This window comes from Tupaia chinensis, unplaced genomic scaffold, assembly GCF_000334495.1.
Source record: "Tupaia chinensis unplaced genomic scaffold, TupChi_1.0 Scaffold149383_1, whole genome shotgun sequence".
NCBI lineage: Eukaryota > Metazoa > Chordata > Mammalia > Scandentia > Tupaiidae > Tupaia > Tupaia belangeri.
In genome coordinates this window covers 3,067,377-3,090,282 of record NW_006209227.1, presented here as the reverse complement: position 1 = coordinate 3,090,282, position 22,906 = coordinate 3,067,377, and the positions used below count along the sequence as shown (strand labels likewise).

General features: G+C 46.1%; 2 protein-coding genes across 2 annotated transcripts in view; both read right to left on the bottom strand.

Moving 5' to 3' along the window:
* The window catches only part of LOC102475126 (UDP-glucuronosyltransferase 1-6), a 67,999-nt gene extending 66,393 nt beyond the window's left edge, over positions 1–1,606 (bottom strand). Inside the window, exon 1 of the mRNA XM_006171154.3 lies at positions 629–1,606. Within this exon, the coding sequence (XP_006171216.1) occupies positions 629–1,489 (861 nt within the window). The 5' untranslated portion in view covers positions 1,490–1,606. The remainder of the gene's footprint in view (positions 1–628) is intronic.
* Positions 1,607–21,132: 19,526 nt separating this feature from the next.
* On the bottom strand, positions 21,133–22,550 carry LOC106734159 (UDP-glucuronosyltransferase 1-8-like). Its single transcript, XM_014585245.1, has 2 exons — positions 22,486–22,550; positions 21,133–22,036 (listed from the first exon to the last, which is right to left on the bottom strand). Exons 1-2 carry the CDS (start codon positions 22,548–22,550, stop codon positions 21,133–21,135), a joined length of 969 nt encoding a protein of 322 aa, XP_014440731.1.
* Positions 22,551–22,906: the final 356 nt, after the last annotated feature.

Below are 22,906 nucleotides of genomic sequence, written 5' to 3'. Positions count from 1 at the left end.
CATTGAAAAAGAAGACTCTGGCATGAAAGATGCGAGAGTGGCCTGAAGCTTTCCAAAGGTGTAACTGTTCAACTTTTTATTTTTTGATGTTTTATTTAGTCTTTAATTGCTGGAGGTGCATGCACTCACCAGAGAGTCAGAGAAATAGCGGGAGAGGAAGTAGCCCTCCCCACGCACACCATGCGGAATAGCCACGCTCCCCTTCTCCATCTCTCTGTCCCATCAGGATTTGAGAAACGCAGGCACTACTTGTTTTTCAAGTCACCAAAGAAAGGACTTGAACCATGGTTGACCATGTGGGATCCAGCAAAGTCTGGAAAATGGGTTTCCACCCGGACCCATCCCTCAGTTAAGCCTTGACCCATTTGGACTAGAACATCTCTAAGGCTCATCCTGAGAGTCTGTGACTGCTCCCAGATTATGCAGCTGCACCTGCTGCTGCCAAGCACAAGCCCTGTCTTTCCTCACTCGGCCTCAGGTCTTCCCCTCTACTCCAAGCCTGGCACCTGCTTCCCACCACTTCCCCTGGATTAGCTTAAGGAGCCCAGTGAGCGAGGGAAAACAGCCCCCAAGAGCAATGTTGGCCCATGAAAAAACCAAGCGACCTGAAAGCAATAAACCCACCAACCTGAGACAGATCTTTCTTCTTTTTGCAGTTGGTCCCTCCAATGAAGACCATATTGGGCATGACTGGCCTGGGATAATCAAACACAAAGTCATATCTTAACAGCCAAACAGAGCCCTTTCGGTACAGGGCAGGCAAGTGCACATCTCTCTTGAGAACTTCCGACGCGAGGTCTTCATACTTGGAGTACAGACAATAGAACAGAAAGGGCTCTAACCAATTCACGAGGAAGTTGCCCACGCGCTGGGGAAAGGTCATGTGATCTGAGAACTTGGTGTAGCACCTGGGGATGTAGGACACAGGGTTGGGACTTCTGCTGAACGTGTGTTCCAACGAACACGGGAAGCCCCGGAAGAGGTACACGGAGGGCAGGCCCAGGTACTCAGCCAGGATCACACCGCAGGGCATGGCTGGGTCTGTGAAAAGAGCATCAAACTTGCCCTCTTTGAGGAAATCCAGCGTGTCCTGGTCCTTCAGGAGGTGCTGGCAGTTGATGAAGCACAGTTCGACAACATTCATGTTGTTCCTGTACTCCACCAGAGGAGCGCTCAGGAATGACCTCTCGGCGAAGTGACCGTTCCCGAAGGTGCGGAACCGGGTCTTCAGCTCTTCTTCATCGTAAGGCACTGTGTAGATTTTCCTCGTGTAGTATTTGGATTCTCTCAAAAGCAAATTGACTTCTGGCACTAGCACCACAATGTCATGCCCCCTGTCACTGAGATGCTCAACTATGTCCTTCATACTAAGCCAGTGGCTTCCATCCTGGGGAAACACCAGCAGCTTGTCACCTGCAACCAGCCCACAAAGGGCCAAGAAGAAAACCCCAGCAGAAGCTCCCCGACATGCATGAAGATGGCAGGCCATCCTGGAGGGTGTTAGAGTAACAGCAATAATAAACTTGCCCTAAACCACACAGCTCCTGGCTATCTCCCCCAAACTAACAGTGCTTCCCATGGGTCCTGCCTACCTCTCTCTCACTCTGAATCTTTTCCTTTGATACAAGAGAACCCAAATTAATATTTAACTGTTTTTGGACCAACCAGGCCCTTTATTAGCTTCTGCCTGAGCTTTTCGGTTTATTTTTCTCTATGTCTCCACCCATCTGCCTCTCCCTCTCTAATGATTCACAGCCACAGTCCAAAGAGAACTTGAGCTATTCTGAGGCTCCCCGCCATTGCTCTGTCTTGAATTCTCTGGATTCTTCATCCTTAATGATCTCCATAGATGAATAGCTGGCAATGGCTTTCCCCGTTCTTGTCAAGTTTTCTCAGAACAGAAAGGAAGTATTAACAGATAACACATTTGAGATTCAGAAGGACAGAGTGGAGCCCCCACTCCAAATTATGACTACCACAGTGACGGCTAGATTAAGACATACACAGCAGGGAGCCAAGGAGGCATAGAACGAGTCTGAGATAATGTTCAACCCTGTTTCCCCCATAAGTCTCTGTCACTGGGGCTTTCTGTTAGATGCACCAAATCTAATCCTAGTGGCTATATTCTCTAAGAGCACAGTTTCCATTTCCCACATGGTTAAGAGTGTGAATTCTAGAGTCAACCTGCCCCTTTCCACCTGGGCGACCCCACCACTCTGAGCGTCATCTGTTAAACCGGTGTTGTATCAGAATCTGCCCCAGAGTTGCCGCAAGAACTAGCCTTCTGAATGCAAGTGCCCAGGACAGGTGCCTCAGAGGGGCTCCCTCTGGCCCCTGTATGGTATAAGCTGAGGGGTACAGATAACCCAAACATAGCTCCTGAAAAATCTCAGAAAGCAAAAGATCCTCCCCTGCCCTGTGTATGAGAGAACTCTAGGAGAAGGAATAATGGACAGAGAGAAGGTGAAAAAAAAAAAGGAAGAAGAAAATGTAAAATATACACAGAAGGAAGGCATTTCCTTCTATTTTCCAAGGGGAAATTTGGACACAGAGATACACACAGGAAGAAAACCATATAAAGATGAAGGTAGAGATTGGGGTCACGCTCCTACATGTGAAGGAAGGCTGAAGATGGCCAGCACCCCCAGAAGCTAAAGCAGAGCCTTAGCTGAGAGGGCTCTTAGCTGAGAGGGCATTTGGATGTTAGCCACTCAAGCAGCAAAGAGCAATCTGTGAGCCAGGGACTCCTGGCACCGAGAGAACATTCTGGCTCAGGAAACACTTTCCATAGTCTTGGTTTCCTGGGGCGGCCCCAGCAAAACACCACAGACAGGGTGGCCTGGGCACCAGCAATGTGTCTCACAGCCCTGTCAGGTGAACGTCAGATCAGGTGACAAGAGTCGATTCCATCTGAGGCTGGGAGGAGGAAGCCTCCAGGCTCTGCTTTAGTTTCTGGGAGAGCTGGCCATCTCTGGTCTTTTGTTACATGTGGAAGCATCGCTCCAATCTCTTCCTTCCTCTCTATATGGTTTTCTTCCTGTGTGTGTCTCTGTGTCCAAATTTCTCCTTTAGGTAAGGACACCAGTCCCATTGCGTTAGCACCCACCCTAAAGACTTCGTCTAACTAATGACATCGACTATGACTGTTTCCAAACAAGGCAGCAATCGAAGACCTCGGGCATCAGGACTCCAAGCCATCTTTCTGGGGGACACAGCTCGACCCCTCACAGCCACCCACCATTTCACGAGACGCAAACCCTAGAACACAGGTATGACCCCCCTTCCTAGCGAGGAACTTAAGTTGGACGCCAGAGGGAGGACTTTTGTTTGTAACTCCTGCAGCTTCTGAAGGAAAAACAAAATTGGCCACTTCTGGATCAGCCATTTTCACGCGTTTTGGTCTCAAGACTTCTTTACACACACTTCATAATGATTGAGGACCCCCCACCCCCGACCAAAGCTTTTGTTTATGTGGGCTCTATCTAGGTGAACTATCTTCGAAATTAAAAGTGACACATTTTTTCAAATGTCTCCTCATTACTATATCTAAGATAACAGGAGTAAAAATAAGTTACCATAAATTTCATTTTTTCTGAAAACAAATTAAATTATTCAGAAGAGTGGCATTGCTTGACATGTTTGCCAGTCCCGTCGATGCCTGGCATTCTCGATGGCCGCGGGCCTCTGCTACTGCTGTCATTCCAACTACTGCAACTTCAGCCGTCGCGTAGCCTCCGGAAACTGAAACTCTACGGAACCCTCCCGAGACGATGCGAGCAGAGGAAGCAGATCATGTCTTCGCACTGTTATAAAACTAGTGTGACCTCACACACTCCCTTAAAGGGTCCCAGGGATCTCTTGGTTCCTTTGAGAACCCCTGTTCTAGATTAGGGGTTGGCAACTTTTTCTAGAAAGGCCCAAACAGTAAATATTTTCAGGTCTGTGGGCCATTCAATCTCTGTAGAGTGACCCACCGCTGCCATTGTAGAGGGGAGTCATGAGGACACTGACAACCACAGGTGGCAGGAACGCCCGACCCAGCCATGTCAGGCTTGATTTGAAAAATCTGGGAGCAGGTTGGATTTGGCCCACGGGCTAGTTTGCCAGTCACTGCCCTAGCTGATGGCAAGAACCAAGATGCCGACTCTACCTCAGAGGTCCTCCAGCTCTGTTGTCCCCACACTGCAGGCTGTCAGGGTCATACTGAGGACACCTTCCCTGCAGAGCCCACTACTAAACAGCCCAGCCCAGCACTCTGAAGCCCCTCCCTCCTATTCACACCTGCCTGCTCCAGCGTTTGTTTACCATGTCCCTCCCCCAACTGGTGGAACGCCTCCAAGGGGGGGGGCAATGTTTGCTTTGTTCTCTGCTGTATTTACTCCGAGGTCAAGAGCAATGTCTGGCACAATAAAGAGCTGCTGAGTGAATGAACTAGCTTTTGCTTTGCTCAACCATTTTATCCTCACACTTATTTTCATTTTTCTTTTCAGTTGTGAGGACTTACTAAGTAGAAAGACTTAGAGAGTCACGTATTCCTTTGGGAAACAAACTGGTCATCGAGTCTAGTGACATGTAGAAGGAAAACCCCATTTTTCTTCCTTATAAACAGCATGACCGCTTCTGCAACCAGACGGGTGGGGATTTTCTCCCACACTGAGCAGTTCAACAGCGGCCGAGTGTCTTGGCATTCAGCTCGGTTCTGATGTTACGGGAGTTAGCCCAGACCTCACAGGCGAAGGGCTCTGTCCCACGAGGTGGCTGCACTTCAGACATCGATCACATGAATCGCCTCAGACTACCCACGGCCTCTGTCTGAGTTCGTTGGGCGTCAGAGGCCCCCTTCTTGGCTTCAGTCATTTGCCCTGGGCAGTACTATGGGACCCGAGGTGTCCTCAGGTGTCACCATGAACCTGAGTGTCCAGGCAAAGATCAAAGGACTCAGAGAACTGGCGGAAGCTGCTGACTTTCTGGTTTACTATAAAGGATACTTAGAGAACACAGGTGAAGCATGCAGGGCAAGGCATGGGGGAGGCGTGTGGAGCCTCCTCGTCCCCACCAAGACTGCCAACCCACTTCTGCCTGCCTTCAGTTCTCTGACCCCTGTCCTCTGGAGTCTATGTGAGGCATCATTACATAGCTGATTTAAATCATCTATTCAAATCAATGGCCTCTGGTGAGCAACTCAACCTTCAGCCCCTTTCTCCACCTGTCCCTCCAATCACAGATCGGTTCTCCTGGCAACCACTCCCATCCTTAGGGCTTCCAAAGCCATTCCACTAGTATATGCTCAGGGGTGGTTGAAAGGGGTTGCTTTAAGTAACGAAAGACCCTTCATTCAGTTTTAGTACCTCTAGCCAGAAACCAGGGACAAAGACCAAAATACATATTCTTTGTATAGATCACATTACCACACGCAGCCTGTTCCTTGCCCTTCAGAAGGCAAGACTGCGGAAGCATGAGTCTAGGCAGCGTGTGGTGAAAGCCCTGGGTAGGAGTCACCAAGCCTATACCTGCTTCCAGCCTGACCACCCCCGGCCGGGGAGTTCTGAGCCTTCGGTTTTTCTCCCAAGACCCAGGAAGGGAGAGTCCCTTTTATCCTGCTGTTTTATCACACCACTAGGAAGGTGCCAGGGGATGAGGGGTATGGGAACCAGGCTGCCTGGCAAGAGGAGGTTACTGGCATGACTAGAAGAGACTTGCCCAGGGCCAGTCACGCACACCCAGCTAGCACGAGAGGCCTTGTCCCGACCTGCGCCTTTGGCCCGAGCAGGGTGGTGAAGCCTAGGAGACAGAGGCGGCCTGAGGAACAGGATTAAAAGAATTGTCCCAAATTAGGGCCAGCCCCTAATTTGCAAAGTGAGTGTTAAAGGCACGCAAAGCCGCGCCCATGTTGGGAGGCACCTCCCAGGTGTACCTGGTGGGAGAGAGCAGGCAGCAGGCTTTCCTGACTACAAGTCAGAGTCGGGAGGGTAGCAGCATCCTGCTTTGGGGCCATCTCGATAGCACAAAGACCCTGAAAGTTTACAATGAAAGCACAGTGTGGGTGCTCCCTTCCTGGGGAGGTGGAGCTATTCGGGTTTTTTTCCCCAAGATCAGCACACCTGGAAGAAGGCTTAAGAGAGAAGGCTTAAGAAAGCATGTAGAGGGAACCAGCAGTTAGCATAATGGCTATGTCGCTGGACTCCCATGTAGTCGACCGAACGTGGTTCGCGTCCTGGACTCGGTGGCTTAAAACTCACGCCGGGTGCGTATGCATGCGGTGCCCAAGATCCCGAGAAGAGAATGGAGGAGAAGGGATTGCGGTGTGGCCATCCCCCCTGGGAGGTGATTTCTCACTTTCTGTCTCTCTCTCTCTGTGTCTGTCTGGCGAGCGCACGCGCCCTATAGCAAAAACCTCTCAAAAAAAAAAAAGAAAAAGAAAGAAAGAAAGCTTGTAGAGGTGGAGCAAACGAGAGCCACCACAAACCTCGGACTACGTCAGACCCCTACTCCGACAAGGACCTGCGCTGGGGCTTTCAGAGCAGAGCCTTGCTCTGCAGATCGTCTGGCCCATCTGTGTGGGTCCTGTTCTTACCCCTAGCAGGTCCAAAGGGGCATAGGTTAGAGGCAGGGGATGAAGGGAAGGAAGGAGCACCACTGGGCTCGAGAAAGGCCTCGAGAAGCATGTCTCTTTTTCCTTATGGGGTTTGACTATGTGTGTGTGCGAGCACATGTGTGCCTGTGTGTGCACGTGTGTGTGTGTCTGCACTGGACTGGGAAGAGGTCTCTGGCATGTGTTAGTCACAAGGCTGAGCTCTGCGCAGGGCTGCCCTGGACAGTACTATGGGACCCGAGGTGTCCTCAGGTGTCACCATGAACCTGAGTGTCCAGGCAAAGGTCAATTCTTCCTTAAGATTCCTGCAGACAGAGTGACTCCAGCTTAGCACAGAGTTCAGTGGGTGAGGGAAGCCCGAGAATAGGATGGAGGAGAAGGGATTGCGGTTTGGCCATCCCCCCTGGGAGGTGATTTCTCACTTTCTGTCTCTCTCTCTCTGTGTCTGTCTGGCGAGCGCACGCGCCCTATAGCAAAAACCTCTCAAAAAAAAAAAGAAAAAGAAAGAAAGAAAGCTTGTAGAGGTGGAGCAAACGAGAGCCACCACAAACCTCGGACTACGTCAGACCCCTACTCCGACAAGGACCTGCGCTGGGGCTTTCAGAGCAGAGCCTTGCTCTGCAGATCGTCTGGCCCATCTGTGTGGGTCCTGTTCTTACCCCTAGCAGGTCCAAAGGGGCATAGGTTAGAGGCAGGGGATGAAGGGAAGGAAGGAGCACCACTGGGCTCGAGAAAGGCCTCGAGAAGCATGTCTCTTTTTCCTTATGGGGTTTGACTATGTGTGTGTGCGAGCACATGTGTGCCTGTGTGTGCACGTGTGTGTGTGTCTGCACTGGACTGGGAAGAGGTCTCTGGCATGTGTTAGTCACAAGGCTGAGCTCTGCGCAGGGCTGCCCTGGACAGTACTATGGGACCCGAGGTGTCCTCAGGTGTCACCATGAACCTGAGTGTCCAGGCAAAGGTCAATTCTTCCTTAAGATTCCTGCAGACAGAGTGACTCCAGCTTAGCACAGAGTTCAGTGGGTGAGGGAAGCAGAGTCTGGATGAAAGCAACCACTGTGGGTAAGATTTCCCAAAGGGTAGGTGGGGGCACCTGGCGCTTTGGGTAAATGTGTGCATGGGGTCGCTTCTGTTAGGAGGAGAGGTGTCTGATGGAACAGCTGACTTCTGGGGTGCTCGCTCACCCAGACTGCTAAACTACCCACAAGCCATGAATGACAAGATTTCAAAGGACCCACAAAATGTTTGAACCTAGAAAAAAGAAATTTGCTAAATCCAGAATACTACCAGAGTAAAATCAAGTCCAGAAATGTGTTTTCCAACAGTTGCAAGAGCACAGCTACACTTGGTGCGCTGAGGCTCCGCCCACCAAGCCCCACATGCAGAGGCTCCGCCCACCAAGCCCCACAGGCAGTCCATGCAGTGTGCATATAGCCCAGGGAGGGGCTGCAGGTGTCCACGTGCTCAAAATCCACGCAATGTGCATACAGCCCTGGGAGGGGCTGCAGGCGTCCATGTGCTCGGAGCCCAGGTCTCAGGCAGGTCCAAAATGGCCAAGACAGAGTCACCCACAGATGGGACAGGGCGGTGCAGGCAAGCGTGAAACCCCGTGGAACTCCCTGAAACTGGGGGTACAGGAGACAAGACCAACAGGCTGGGAGCTGGAGAGGGCTTCCTACCTCGGGAATGCCAAGAGAGTGACAAGCACCTTCATTCCCTGACAAGAGAGGAGTCTGTGAAACCTCTGCTGCGTGGCTCCTCCAGGCCATTTCTCTCCTTTCTAGCAGTTTCTGGGACAGGACCACTTTACTTCCATGGTTTCTGCTCCAAACGGACTTGTCGCCCTTTAGATGTATGAGTGGCAAGAGGGAACCAATGAGTCTCCTGCGGTCTTGCTGCCCCAGAGGCCCCAGTGATGGTGGCCAGCTCTGCGTACCCCAGATGCACCCTGTTTGTAGGGGACTGAAGGGATCTCCCAGGACAGGGGAATTTTGGTGCTAACACTGGGGAACTGCTAGACAAACTAGCTTGACTTGTCACCCCAGCCCCAGGGGAAAAGGGCTGCCAGGTTCCCATATCACAAGGTTAGTAGGAGAACTGGCAGCTGAGGCTGGGTCAGGCCCGATGTCCCTAGCTCTCAGTGTCCATGGCAGTGTACGCAGCGTGCTGACAAAGGAGCCTGAGCACGCTGGCCTGCGGCTCGGTGCTGCCTGGCCAGCACACACCACGGCAGGCGCCGAGGAAGCGTCCTGTGCCATTCATCCAAGCACACCGTTGCTCGTCTGTGTCTTCGACATCTTGGTTCATTTCATTTCATCCTCTAGTGTTTCATTTTTTTAATTTATTCTGTCCACAATAGAGAGGGTGTGCACACACATGAAGGACAGATAAGGAGAGGCATTCTCACCTCAATCCCCTTCCCCTGGTCCTCCAGTGGAGCAAGCTCTTGGGCACACACACCCGGCACATTTCAGGCCAACCCAGGGATCCGAGCTGTGGTCAGCCGTGTGGCTTCCAACTGTTCAGTACAATACCAACTGTGTCACCAGGCTGGACTTCTAGCATTTCATTTTTGTTACTGAATACACTATTTTATCCCCAAAAAATGTGGCTCTGTAATGAATTGGAAAAAATTTTAAGCTGTTTCTGAACCTAGGCAGCTTGAAAAGTAATGCTACAAATGACTTAATTTTACGGTGCTCTAGGGAGGAAATTGTTTTCTTTGATCTATGCATGAGGGGCTAAAGGGCAAGATGTTGAGCGCTTCTAGAGTTCTTTACAAGGTCAGAAATCCAAAATCCTCTTCTAAGTTACCCAGTGGGAACAGCTTTCTCCCATCTCCTCTTGTCTCTCCACCCAACCCCTCCCCTCACCAAAGTCAGCAAAGCCAATAGGAAAAGTTGCCTGGACACCCTGACACCTACCTGGCTCCCCACGACTGCGTTCCAGCATTGTGCCGAGAGGAAGACTATTAGAGCGTGGTCCTTTCATCAACCCTAAGTATTTGAACATGGACTGGGCAGTTATTCCTTTGGGTAGTCCTTCCGGGTAATCCTCAGGCTAACAATGGTAATAATCAGGTCCGCTGTACAGCATTCGGAAAGAGGCTCGAGGGCTTTAACCGGAGGCTTTCTTTGGCATAAACACTCAAACTCACTCACCTGCCCATTTCCTCCCCCACCTTCCTCAGGCATTTATCAAACACCTCAGTGCCAGGCCCTCCACTTTATCTTCCCCAGTGAACAGGACTACATTCATGTTTTCAGAACTTCTCAACTCAATCCTTTCATCACCAAGGAGAGGCTGAAATTGCCACAGGCACCTTCTGTGTCACTCTTTCTGCCCTCTCTCCCTACCTGCAAGACAATGATTGATCCTGTGTGACCCACTAAGTGTGACCAAGACTTCCAGAGACTTGGCATGAATTGCCCCTCACATTCTCTTAAATACAATCCTCCTGGGGACCATCAGTTGGCGTAATGGCTGTGTCCTGGACTGCCATGTAGTCGACAGCGGTTCGAGTCCCGGACCCGGTAGCTTAAACTCACGCCGGGTGTGTGTGTGTGTGCGTGCCCAAGATCTCGAGAGGAGAACGGAGGAGAAGGGATTGCAGCATGGCCATCCCCCCTGGGGGGGTGATTTCTCACTTTCTGTCTCTCTGTCTCTGTCTGTCTGTCTGTCTGTCTGTCTGGTGAGCGCAAGCACCCTATAGCAAAAACCTCTCCAAGAAAAAAAAAAATCCTCCTGCAAACCGTGGGGCTCCTCCACTCCCTTCCCTCACACTGAGAGGCCGTAGGGAGAAGATTGGAATTTTTGAAAAGCAACTTGCCTAAAATATGGAACCTAGGCAACCCTTCCCTGTATCCCCTTCTGCAGATCTCTGTGCTCATTACCGGAGGGTGAGCTCTACAGGCCGGAGTCTGGCACAGGTCAAATGACTTTCTTCCTCTCAAACAACTTTCTCAGGCCACGATTCTTTGGCACTGTCTCCTATTCTGACCAGATTTTCAAATGTATCCAGCAAAGACACTCCCAGTGCCAGACTGGGTGCTGGGGATAGGGCAACAAGAAGCCAAATGGGGTCTCTGCCCTCACAGCCCTTAAGCACAGGGGAATGTAACAGACACCCTACGGAGAGCAGTGGAAGAATTCATTAATGACTAATGCAATAAGTGCTAAGGAAAATTCATTTTAAAAAATGATGTCCTGGGCCAGCCAGTGGTGTGGAGGTAGGGGCAGCTGGAGCCCACATGGCTGACTGCATGGTTCCAGTCCTGAACTTGGCAGCACTAGCAACACTGCAGCCCTGTGTGCGTGCATGCCCAAAGTGCAGGAAGGAGGGAAGAATGGAGGAGAACAGGTGGTGGCAAGACCATCCCCCATGGGGGTGCTTCCCCACTTTCCCTTTCTCTTTGGCAAAGGCATGCACTCTTTAGCAAAATTTTTTAGAAAAAGAAAAAATGGTGTCCCAAGTGCCACAAGAGCCTACCATTGAAATGTGTGACCTTATCCAGGGATCACAGAAATTATCCCAAAAGGAAATTTAGCTTGGCTGTGAATGAAAGAAAGAATCCCAGAGAGGAAACAACAGCCTCGAGGCCCCCAAGGTGGGGTGAAACGTGTTGGTTTGAGAGACCAGAAGCAGGTAGTGTGGCTAGAAAATAAAGGAAGTGAGGGGGCCAGAGACGTGGCTGGGGGGCTACATGACATAGAGATTTGTCAACTACGTCAAGGATGCCTTGGTTCCCCAGATCCATACGAAAGATCGTAGGTTAAAACTTGTCGCATCTGACCCATGCTTATGTGGTCACCCGGGCCCTGGTGCCTTTGGAACTGCTGGGAAGCCGAAAGGGAGTCGTGGCAACACTCTATGTGCAGATCAATCCTGGTATCGCTGAACACCCAACACCAGAAACAGGCACCTTCTCTGTGACGTGACAGCAAGTGCACCACATCACGCACAGAGGACAACTGTCAAAAAATAGTAGATCCTGGGGCCATTAAGCCTGTGCTAGCTTCCACTTTATGGGAACAGGTTAAATGCCACCACGAGAGAGCAATTAAACTAGAACGGAACATTCCACAGGGCACCTGTTACTGCAAGAAGTTTCAACATTTTTAAAAAGAGAGAGCACTGTTACAGATTAATAGGCTGATAAAAGAAATGATGCAGCCTGGGGTATGTGTTTATACCCTGATGCAATCAAATCAACTGTTAAAAACTGGTAAAACATGGGACCAGCAGTTAGCGTAATGGCTATGTCGCTGGACTCCCATGTAGTCGCCTGCAGTTCAAGTCCCAGACCCGGTGGCTTAAACTCACGTTGGGCACATGTGCTTGCGTGCCCAAGATCCCGAGAGGAGAAGAGAGGAGAAGGGATTGCGGCGTGGCCATCCCCCCTGAGAGGTGATTTCTCGCTTTCTATCTCTATGTCTCTCTCTGTCTTTCTGGCAAGCGCACGCACCCTATCGCAAAAACCTCTCAAAAAGAATAAAAAAAAAAGCATACAATTTAGTTGGCCTACTCTTGATATTTTATATAAATGGATTATATAATATGTGCGTCTTTCTTTTGTACCTTTACTTAGCACAGTGTCTCCGAGGCTTATTCTTTGAGTAACATGTATCAGTACTTCCTTTCATTATTGAGTACTATCCCATTGGATGGCTAGAACACGTTTTGCTTATCATTTATCTTTCGATAGGCATTAGCGTTGTTTTTACCTTTTGGCCATTGTGAATGGTGCTGCTATGAACACCCATGTAGAAATATTTATTTCAGTACATATTTTCAGTGCTTTGGGTGTATGTCAAGTGGAATTGCTGGGACATACAGTAACTGTCTAACTTACTGAGGAACCCCAAACTGTTTCCCACACCGGCTGCACCACTTCACAGTCCCAGCAATGTGAGAAGTGTAATTTCTCCACATACTCCCTAATACTTATTTTTCTTTTCTAATTTTTTTTTAGTATAGTCATCCTAGTGGGTATAAAGTGATATGCTGTGGTTTCTGTTTGAAGTCCCCTAGTAGCTAATGATGTTGAGCATCTTTTTATATGTTTGTTGTCCTCTTTTAAGTCTTATTTGGAGAAATGTCTATTCAGGATCTTAGCCATTTTTTTAAGGCTTTTGCTATAGGCGTGTGTACTTGTTCAAGAGAAAGAGAGAAATAGTGAGAGAGAAAGGGAGAAATCCCCCCTAAGGGGAATGGCCATGCTGCAAACCCTTCTTCTCCATTCTCCTCCACGGATTTGGGGCATGCACGCACATACACCCAGTGTGAGTCTCAAGCTGCCAGGTCTCTTACTCAGGTTATTAGTTCCTTTATTTATTTTGGATACTAGAACCTTATCACATATCAGATTTGCAATTGCGTTCTTGCATCCCATGGGTTATCTTTTTATTTTTCCAGGTTTTTGCCATAGGGCACATGCACTCTCAGAGAGCAAGAAAGTGAGGTATCACCCCAGGGGCATGGCCACACCACGATCCTTTCTCCTCCAGTATCCTCTCAGGATTTGGGGCACACACGCACATGCACCCAGCATGATTTTCAAGTTGTCAGGTGCAGGACTTGAACCACAGTCAGCCATGTGGGAGTCCAGTGCCTTAACCACTACACCACCTGCTGGCCCCACATGGGTTGTCTTTTAAGTCTCTTAATAATGTCCTTTGACTCACAAAACTCTTTCATTTTGGTGCAATGAGATATATCCACTTTTTCCTTGTGATTGTTGTGATTTGGGGATATCTAAGAAACAATTGCCAAATCTCCAAAATCACGAAGATTTACCTCAATCTTTTCTTCTTACAGTTTTACGGTTTTAGCCGTTATATTTAGTTCTCTCATCTATTTTAAGTTAACTTTATATATGGCGTGAGGTAAGGATTCGACTTCATTCTTTTGTATATAGTTAGTTATCTGATTGTCTTCGATCTTTTCCATGTAGACATCTGTTGAAGAAACTATTCTTTCCCATTTGATGGTCTTGGGACCCTTGTCAAAAATCAATTGGTTAAAGATGTATGCATTTATTTCTGGATTCCAAGCTCTATTCCATTGTTCTATTTGTAAAAGGCACCTTTGAGTCAATTGGGGAAAATTTAATTATGGACTAGAAACTAGATAATTTTAAAACATTATCGTGTTTTTTCTTTTTCTTTTTTTTTTAATAGATTTTTCTATAGGGCATGTGCACATGCCAGAAAGACACAGAGAGACAGAAAGTGAGAAATCACCCCCCCAGTGGGATGGCCATGCCACAATTCCTTCTCCTCCATTCCTCTCTAGAGATTTTGAGCACACACATATACACACCTGGCATAAGTTTTAAGCCACCAGGTCCAGGACTCAAACCACCATTGATTATGTGGGAGTCCAGCACTATAACCATTACGCCATCTGCTGGTCCCACATTATCGTATTTTTAAGTGTGATGATAGTATTGTATGTATGTAACACATTTTCCTTTTAAAATATATATTTAGTGAAGTATTTAGGAATGAAATGATATGTCAAGAATTTCCTTTAAAAAATAACAGCCAAATAACTGTTTTAAAAAAGAATAAATGAGCCAGACCCAAAGCCTCATGGTTAAAGTAGCTGGATCCCATATGGCAACCCACAGTTCAAATCTCAGCCCTGGAGACTTGAGAAACATGCCAGGTGGATGTAGGTGTGTGTCTAAAATCCCAACGGAATGAAGAAATGGAGGAGAAGGAGTTAAGGTCTGATCTAGCCCCATTGGGGCAATCTCTTTCTCTCTCCCTCTCTCTCTCTCTCTCTTTCTTTGGAAAGCACACACACCCTCCAGTAATTAAAAGAAGAACAAAAAGGGGGGCATATGAATAAATACGGCAAAATATTGAAAAATCTTTGGCTAAGAATGGATAAATGGATGTTCATTAGAGTATAGTCTCATGTATATTTGAAAAACTTTGATAAAAATTGTTTTTATTTAACTTTATTTATTTTAATTTTACCAGAGAAGGACAGAGTGAGAGAGCAAAAGAGAGAGAGAGAGGGAAAGTGAGAAAGCAAGCCTCCAGGCCTAGGACTCGAACCGCGGTCGCCCAAGTGAGAGTCCAGCGCTCTTAACTACCATGCTACCTCCTGGCTCCAATAATTTCAAACAATTATCTTGACTGGCAGTCTTGAGTTTATATGGTAATAGCTAAATTTGAATTTTGGTTTTGACATGAAGCCAGGATTTGGGAGGAATGGGGGAAGCAGAGATCTTTCATTGCTGTGTCACCACATCTCACCCCTAGTTCTCCAGAACTAGAACAACCAATCTGATTGTACAGACTGAATAGGAATTTTTCCCAGTTGGACTCAGCAATCAATTCTGTTGGAACTCACCAAGAACTGAAAAGGACTTGGAATGATTCCTTTCTCTTTTTTTTCTCATTAAAATAAATTACAAAACAAATGACAGAAGGCAGATCAGCTGTTGCTGGGGATGGGGCGTGAGAGAACTTTTTGGGGTGATGGAAGGTTTAAAACTTGACTGTGCTGGTGGTCATGTGATGAGACTTATATGGAAATGTATACTTTAAAAGTGTGAATCTTAGAGTGTGTACATTATACTCCAATAAAGCTGAGAGAGAGAGAGAGAGAGAGACCAAACATATACAAAACTACGTATGGTTCAATTCGTTTCATGTTTTATAAATACCTCTATATGACTGGTGATATAACAGCATACATAGCTGGAGCCAGCAGGTGACATGGTAGTTAAGGTGTTGGACTCCCACATGGCCAACCACAGTTCTAGTTCCCGACCTGGTAGCTTGAAAATCATGCCAGGTGTGTGTACGTGCATGCCCAAAACCCCAGAAGGAGAATAGAGAAGAAGGGATTGTGGCATGGCCATCCTTCCTGGGGGGGGAGGGGCAGTGATTTTTCACTTTCCTTTTCACTGTCTCTGTCTCTCTCTGAGAAGCATACGTACCCTACAGCAAAAGCTTAAAAAAATATATAGTTTTCTCTCTTTTTTAAAAAGAATTATGTTATTTTAATTTTTATTTTATTCATGATTATTATTTTTTAATTATTTATTTAACTTTATTTATTCATTCATTCATTCATTCATTCATTCATTCATTTTACATTTTTTAATACATTCAATCACATTATTTAGCTTACAAGGTGATCATTTCAATATAAGAACATTTCTCCCCAGTCGAGTTGATAAAAATATAACAACACTACCTCCCTGTCTCAACATTTGACTGGAGAGGTATACAGAGAGAGAGAGAGAGAGAGAAGGTGAGAGAGCAAGCCACCAGGTCCAGGACTTGAACGGTAGTCAACCATGTGGGAGTACCCAGAGCCTTAACCACCACATCACCTGCGGGTCCCCTATGATTATTATTTTTAAATTTGACCAGAGAAAGACAGAGAGAGGGAAAGTGAGAAAGCAACCCACCAGGTTCAGAACTTGAACCACAGTAGGCCATGTGGGAGTCTAGCACCTTAACCACCATGCAACCTGCTGGCCCTCATATACAGCCTTTTATAAGTCTGAATCACTCTGCGTGACCCAATGAAACACAGTTTAGAACATTACACGGCTCCACCCATGGCTAGAGGGTGAGGTTACAGGTGACGCCTGGGTGGTGCTTGACGCTATAATTGATATATTCTAAAAGGAGAGAGGAGCCCTTTGACCAGGCTGAGCCTCTTTGAGTCTGAAAGCTTGAATCTTCTTGCCTGGTCTTGCTAAGAGCAGAAAGCTTAATGTCTAATTTGGACTGGTTTAAAATTGTAATCTCACCACTTTTTAAAAAGAGCATTATTTCACTTTCCCATAAGTTGGATGGAAAAGTCGCTCTTTAGCAAGCATCTGACAATATCCGAGAGAATAGGGCTCTCTTATGAAGCCTCCTAAACCTTGTAAGGAGGAGAATAATACATTACAATGCGTGGTCCATTCTCAATGACAATCTATGAGGTAGACACCAGATATTTAGTCCAAATTAAGCAGCTATGCATTTGTCCAGAATCTTACTCTTGTATTCATCAAGACTTTTTCAATTAGACGTGACTGAACCCCAATTTAAATTGACTAGACCAACAATATTATTCAATAATGTTTTGGAGATACACGCATCAATATAGCATAAGTAGGGTATAACTATCAGGGGAGGGCATTATCTGCAGATAATAATATTGTGTACTTAACAAGTCTCACAAACTAATAAAAGAAATCAGTAAGATGGCTGGATACAAAATAAACTTGCAAAAACCAAAGCTGTACTTTAATTACTAATAGCATGTTAAAGATAGAAATGGAAAAATTGCCCTGTGCACAGTAGTTTCAAAATAATAAAATGCCTGAACCAGCAGTTAGCGTAATAGCTATGTCGCTGGACTCCCATGTAGCCAACCGCAGAATGGAGGAGAATGGAGGAGAAGGGATTGCGGTGTGGCCATCCTCCCTGGGGGGATGATTTCTCGCTTTCTGTCACTCTGTCTCTCTCTGTCTTTCTGGCAAGTGCACATGCCTACAGCAAAAACTTCTCCAAAAAAATAAAATAAAATAAAAATAAATAAAGTAAAATGCCTAGGAATAAATTTTCATAGTTAATATAAAATGCTTATATAAGGTGTACACTTTTTTTTTTTTTGGAGAGATTTTCACTGTAGGGCGCGTGCGCTCGCCAGACAGACAGACAGAGACATAGAGACAGAAAGCGAGAAATCACCCCCCAGGGGGGATGGTCACGCTGCAATCCCTTCTCCTCCATTCTCCTCTCGGGATCTTGGGCATGCACGCACACGCGCCCGGCGTGAATTTTAAGCCACCGGGTCCGGGACTCGAACCATGGTCAGTTACTTAGGAGTCCAGCGACATAGCCATTACGCTAACTGCTGGTTCCCAAGGTGTACACTTTTATTGATGGACATAAAATAAGATCTGAATAACTAAAAAGAAATATACATATTTCTGAATAGAAAACTTAATAACAAAAGATGCCAATCTTTCTGAAATTAAAACAACATTTAGTGTATAATATGAACAAAGCCTCATGGTTTGTTTTTATGTTTTGGAACTAGATAAAATTTTAAATTAAGAATAAATTATGAGAATCACCAAGAAAATCTGGAAAAAGAAAAGAGTATGGGGTTAGCTTTACCTTACATTAAAATTTATCACAAAGTAGGGCCAGCAGATGGCATAATGGTTAGGTTGCTGGACTCCCACATAGTCAACTGTGGTTCAAGTCTCGGACCTGGTGGCTTAAAACTCATGTGTGTGTGTGCCCAAAAGCCCAAGAGGAGAACGGAGGAGAAGGGTTTGTGGTGTGACCATCCCTCCTGGGGGTGATTTCTTGCTTTCTGTCTCTCTGTCTCTGTCTCTCCAGCAAGAACACACACCCTATAAAATCTCTCTCTAAAAGAAATTACCATATAGCAACTATAATCAAAATATGATACATGAATAGATAAATTAGTGGGACCAAACTTAGAGTTCAGAAATAGATACAAATAAATATAGAAACTTAAAATATAATAAAGATGCATTTCAATATAATGGGTGAGGAAATACATTTTTATTAGATGATATTGGGACAACAGATTGTTCAATTAGGAGAAAAAAGATTCTTACACCGTATAGATTAAAGTTCTCATTGTAAAAAGAAAGGGCTATCAACATTGGAGAAATTAAAGACATTAAAGCAAAATATGGAGACAAACACTTATACACTGTGTCTCAGTCTTAGAAAGGCCCAAACAAGTTGAAATTAATAACATGTTAAAGAAAAAGCTGACCAATTTGACTGCCTAAAAATGAAAATTCTGTATGACCAAAGATGAAGAACTGCCATGGGAAAAATCACTTGTAGTACACGGCTAAGCACTGTGCACTATGGGTCAGATCCTAGTTCGATTCCCACCTTGGCAGCTTGAAAAACTCACCAGGCGTGTGTGCCTGCATGTGCTCAACCTGCGAGGACTCCGAAATGGAGCATAAAGGATGGGAGTGCGACCACACCCCATGGGGAGTGCTTTCTCCCCTCTTCCTGCCTGTGGTGATCACTTGTAGTACACGGCTAAGCACTGTGCACTATGGGTCAGATCCTAGTTCGATTCCCACCTTGGCAGCTTGAAAAACTCACCAGGCGTGTGTGCCTGCATGTGCTCAACCTGCGAGGACTCCGAAATGGAGCATAAAGGATGGGAGTGCGACCACACCCCATGGGGAGTGCTTTCTCCCCTCTTTCTGCCTGTGGTAAGTGCATGTACCCCTTGGTCAAAAAAAGGAGGAAGGCTATTTGCAGCATATGAAAAAAAATCTAAGTGCTAATTTTTCTAATATCCAAGAGGCTTATAGCAATTAGTCACAAAATAGCCTTATGTAAAACAGATTGAAGAATGTGAATAAGTCATTCACAAAGAGGAAATGCAAATAGCTAGTGTATCTATGCAAATAGAAGTGAAAGCTGAAGCATTTTTACAGAATTTTATATATTTGTTTATTTTCGGTTTTTTGGCATAGGGCTCATGTGCTCACCGAGACAGACAAAGAGAGGGAAAGTGAGAAATCAGCTCTCAGGAGGAATGGCTGCACCAATCCCTTCTCCTCATTCTCCTCCTGGGATTTGGGGCATATACCAGCACCCAGTGTGATTTTCAAGCCACCAAGTCCAGGACTCAAACTGCCATCAGCCATGTGGGAATCCAGTGCCTTAACCACCACACCACCTGTTGGCCCCCAGATATTTTATTTTTACCCAGAAAATTACCAAAAATCTAAGAGTCTGACAACATCTGAAACTGGAGAGGGTATAGAAAAACTAAAATTCTCACATACTGTTGACCAAAAGTGTGAGATGGTTCAGTTTCTTGAAAGCAATTTGTCATATTTATTATAATGCAATATGTGTGTAGCATTTGACCCAGCAACCTTACTCTGAGGACTCTAGCCTAGGGCAAGAATATGGAATATATGACTGTAAAGGAAGTACTTAAGAATGTTTACTACAGTCTTGATAAAAGCAAAAGGTGGAATCTATCAATACTGCTTGGTTTTGAAAAACTACAGAGCACCCAATGAAAGAGTTTTAAGCAGTTATGCAAAGACTGTCAAATCTGTATGTACTGGCCAGTGAAGATGTCTATGATTTATTGGAAAGTGAAAAATACAAGGCAAAGAAGAGTATGTCCAGCCTGATACTAGATTTTGTTTTAGGAAAATACAATAGATGGGAGAATTGACATTAGATACATGCATATATGTCAAATAATTTCAAAAGATTGGAAAAGATGCATACAACACTGCCCAGGGCATTATCCAACAGGGGTAGTACCAGATTCTATGTTTATTGCAATGTTACCCACAACTGCTAAGACACGGAACCAACCCAAATGTCTATGAACAGAGGAGTGGATTGAAAAAGTGTGGCACATATACTCTATGGAATACTACCTAGCCATTAAAAAAAACAAGTTCCTGGTTTTTGACAGAAAGTGGATGAATATGGATGATTTACTGTTGAGTGAAACAAGCCAAACTATGAAGGGGAGACACTGTATGTCTCCACTTAAAATATACCAACTGTCCACACTCTGTGGTTGAAACTGAAAGACTAGAGGATACAGAAACATAGAAAACGGCTATAGATTCCAGATACAGTGTGTGAAGAGAGTGGGAGAAGGAGGGGAATCAAAGGCAGCTTGGGACCAGCAGTTAGCGTAATGGCTATGTCGCTGGACTCCCATGTAGTTAACTGCGGTTCAAGTCCCGGACCCAATGGCTTAAACTCACACCGGGCGCATGTGCGTGCATACCCAATATCCCGAGAGAAGAATGGAGGAGAAGGGATTGCGGCGTGGCCATCTCCTGGGGAGTGATTTCTCACTTTCTGTCTCTCTGTCTCTCTCTTGTCTTTCTGGCAAGTGCACGCACCCTATAGTAAAAAACAAAAACTCTTAAAACAAACAAAAAAAAAAAAAAAAAAAACAAAGGCAGCTTTATATATTTGCTAACTCATGCTTAGATGAAGTGGCACAAAACAATCCATTGAACTGGGGCAGGCAGGTGCTATGATGGTTAAGGGCACTGGACTTCACATGGCTGGCCATGGTTCAAGTCCCAGATCTGACGGCGTGCTTTCTCACTTTCTCTTGCTCTCCCTCTCTGGTCAAATTAAAATAAATAAATAAATAAATAAATAAATAAATAAATAAATAGATAGATAGATTAAGTTAAATAAAATAATCCTAACAATTATAAAAAGACTAAAAAAGGAAAAGGTAATTCCAAGGACAGAAGGAAAGAAAGGAGGAAAGAAAGAAAAAGAGAAAGAAAGAAAGAAAGAAAGAAAGAAAGAAAGAAAGAAAGAAAGAAAGAAAGAAAGAAGAAAGAAAGGAAGAAGGAAAAAGGAAGGAAGGAAGGAAGGAAGGAAGGAAGGAAGGAAGGAAGGAAGAAAATAATCCATTAAACTGAAGAGAAAGCCCAAAGGTGACAAATCGCTGACCAGTAAAGATTCTTTCTTTTCCCTGCCAAAGCCAGACTATTGCCGAGGTGCTAGGGAGGGTGACTTACCTGGGACACTGGTTTGGCCTCATTGCAGTTGATGCCGCCGATGAAGACCATGTTTGGCATCACCGGTCTGGGATAGTCCATAACGAAGTCACTCCGGAACAGCCAAATTGAGGTTTGGCTGTAGAGGTCATACACCGTGACAGGTGTCTGGAGAATCTCAGAGGCCACTTCTGTGGCAGTGTTGAAAAAATACGAGCAAAATACACGCTCCTCCAAGTAGAAGAGATGATTCTGCACTCTCTCCTTGAAAGTCATGGTGTCTGAAAATCCCAGGAGAAACCTGGGGACGTAAGACAGAGGAGCGGGGCACTGTGCACCTTCTTCCAGAAAGTAGCAGGGTATTCCCCTGGTGAAGACCACAGATGGGAGCGACAGGTACTTGGCAATGATTAAGCCACACATATCAAAAGGATCCAGAAACACTGCATCAAAAGAGCTCTCTTTTAAGTAGTCCACTAACTTTTGGTCATTAAACAAACTCTTACAATGTGAAAATAATAACTCAAAAAAACCATGGGACGAACTCATTAACATAAAAAGAAAACTCTGTTCCCGCGTTTTCCATTGATTATTAATGAAATTCCCGAACTCCCGGTCCAAGTCCTCCAGGGTGTAAGAGGTGGAGTAAGTCTTCACGGTAAAATTCAATGATTTTCCCAGCTGCCAACTCACGTCTGGCTTGACGAGGACCAACTCATGCCCCTTGTCAAGGAGCTTCTCCACAACCGAGCGCATGGTGAACCAGTGGCTCCCGTCCATCGGCACCACCAGCAGCCTGCCTGCCTGGGCGAAGCCAGACGCCAGCAGCAGACACACACACAGAGGAAAGGGACCGCTCATGCCTGCAGGAGCCACCGGAGTGCAGTGTACAGAGGGATGTGAGGTGCTGTCGTGTCGTGCGGAGGGCAGAAGCAGCGCAGGCACAAACCTGCCCCAGGAGAGGGCGTGTACTTATATATTGATAAAAAAAAATGACACTGGATGTCAATGATTTACTCATAAGATGATAATGAATGAGGAGCTCTTCCTGAGATACCTGCTGAAGTTTCCAGACAAGTGCAGCTTTGCTAGCCAAATCACGCAGTGTGAGCCTAGAGACAGAACCATTGAGCAATGTCTTTGGACCTCGAGGAATCAGAAAAGTGAAAAGGAAAGCACATTGGAATGAAGCGTGTGTTTTTGGAAAGTGTCCAAAGCAAATTGCGATTTTTATCCTCAAGACTACCAAAGGCTCTTTGCCCAGAAAGGGAGTGGTAAGAGGTTGAGTAAGTCTCCACGGTAAAATTCAATGATTTTTCCAGCTGCCAACTCACTTCTGGTTTAACGAGGACCAACTCATGCCCTTTGTCGAGGAGCTTCTCCACAACTGAGTGCATGGTGAACCAGTGGCTCCTGTCCATTGGCACCACCAGCAGCCTTCAAGGCAGGTTTTAAGGAAAGCTGGGAAGGCCCTTCCTGCCGACCTCCAGGCTTGCAGGGGAGTTGCTCGCAAGTGTGTGTGTGTTGCTGGTCTCCACATACAGCAGGGAGTTCGTTCCGTTTCCAAATCCTCCAGCCAGAGGACTGGAATACGATGATGACAGCCTCACCTCTGTGGAGCACCCCAGGAAGGAGAGAAGGCGACTATCTTCTATCTTAGTTTATTTCATTTTTGATGCTTATTTAAATATTTTCTTTCATGAGAGAGTGAGGTAGGTACTCTCAGTAGGGTCCTGGCAGGCTGCAGTGGCACCCAGGGTTCTGTCATTTACTTTAG

Coding starts and splice junctions, on each gene's coding strand:
- LOC106734159 (XM_014585245.1), bottom strand. CDS start 22,550: ATGGACAGGAGCCACTGGTTCACCATGCACTCAGTTGTGGAGAAGCTC. Junction 22,037..22,485: donor CTCCTCGACAAAGGGCATGA/GTTGGTCCTCGT, acceptor ACGACACGACAG/CACCTCACATCCCTCTGTAC.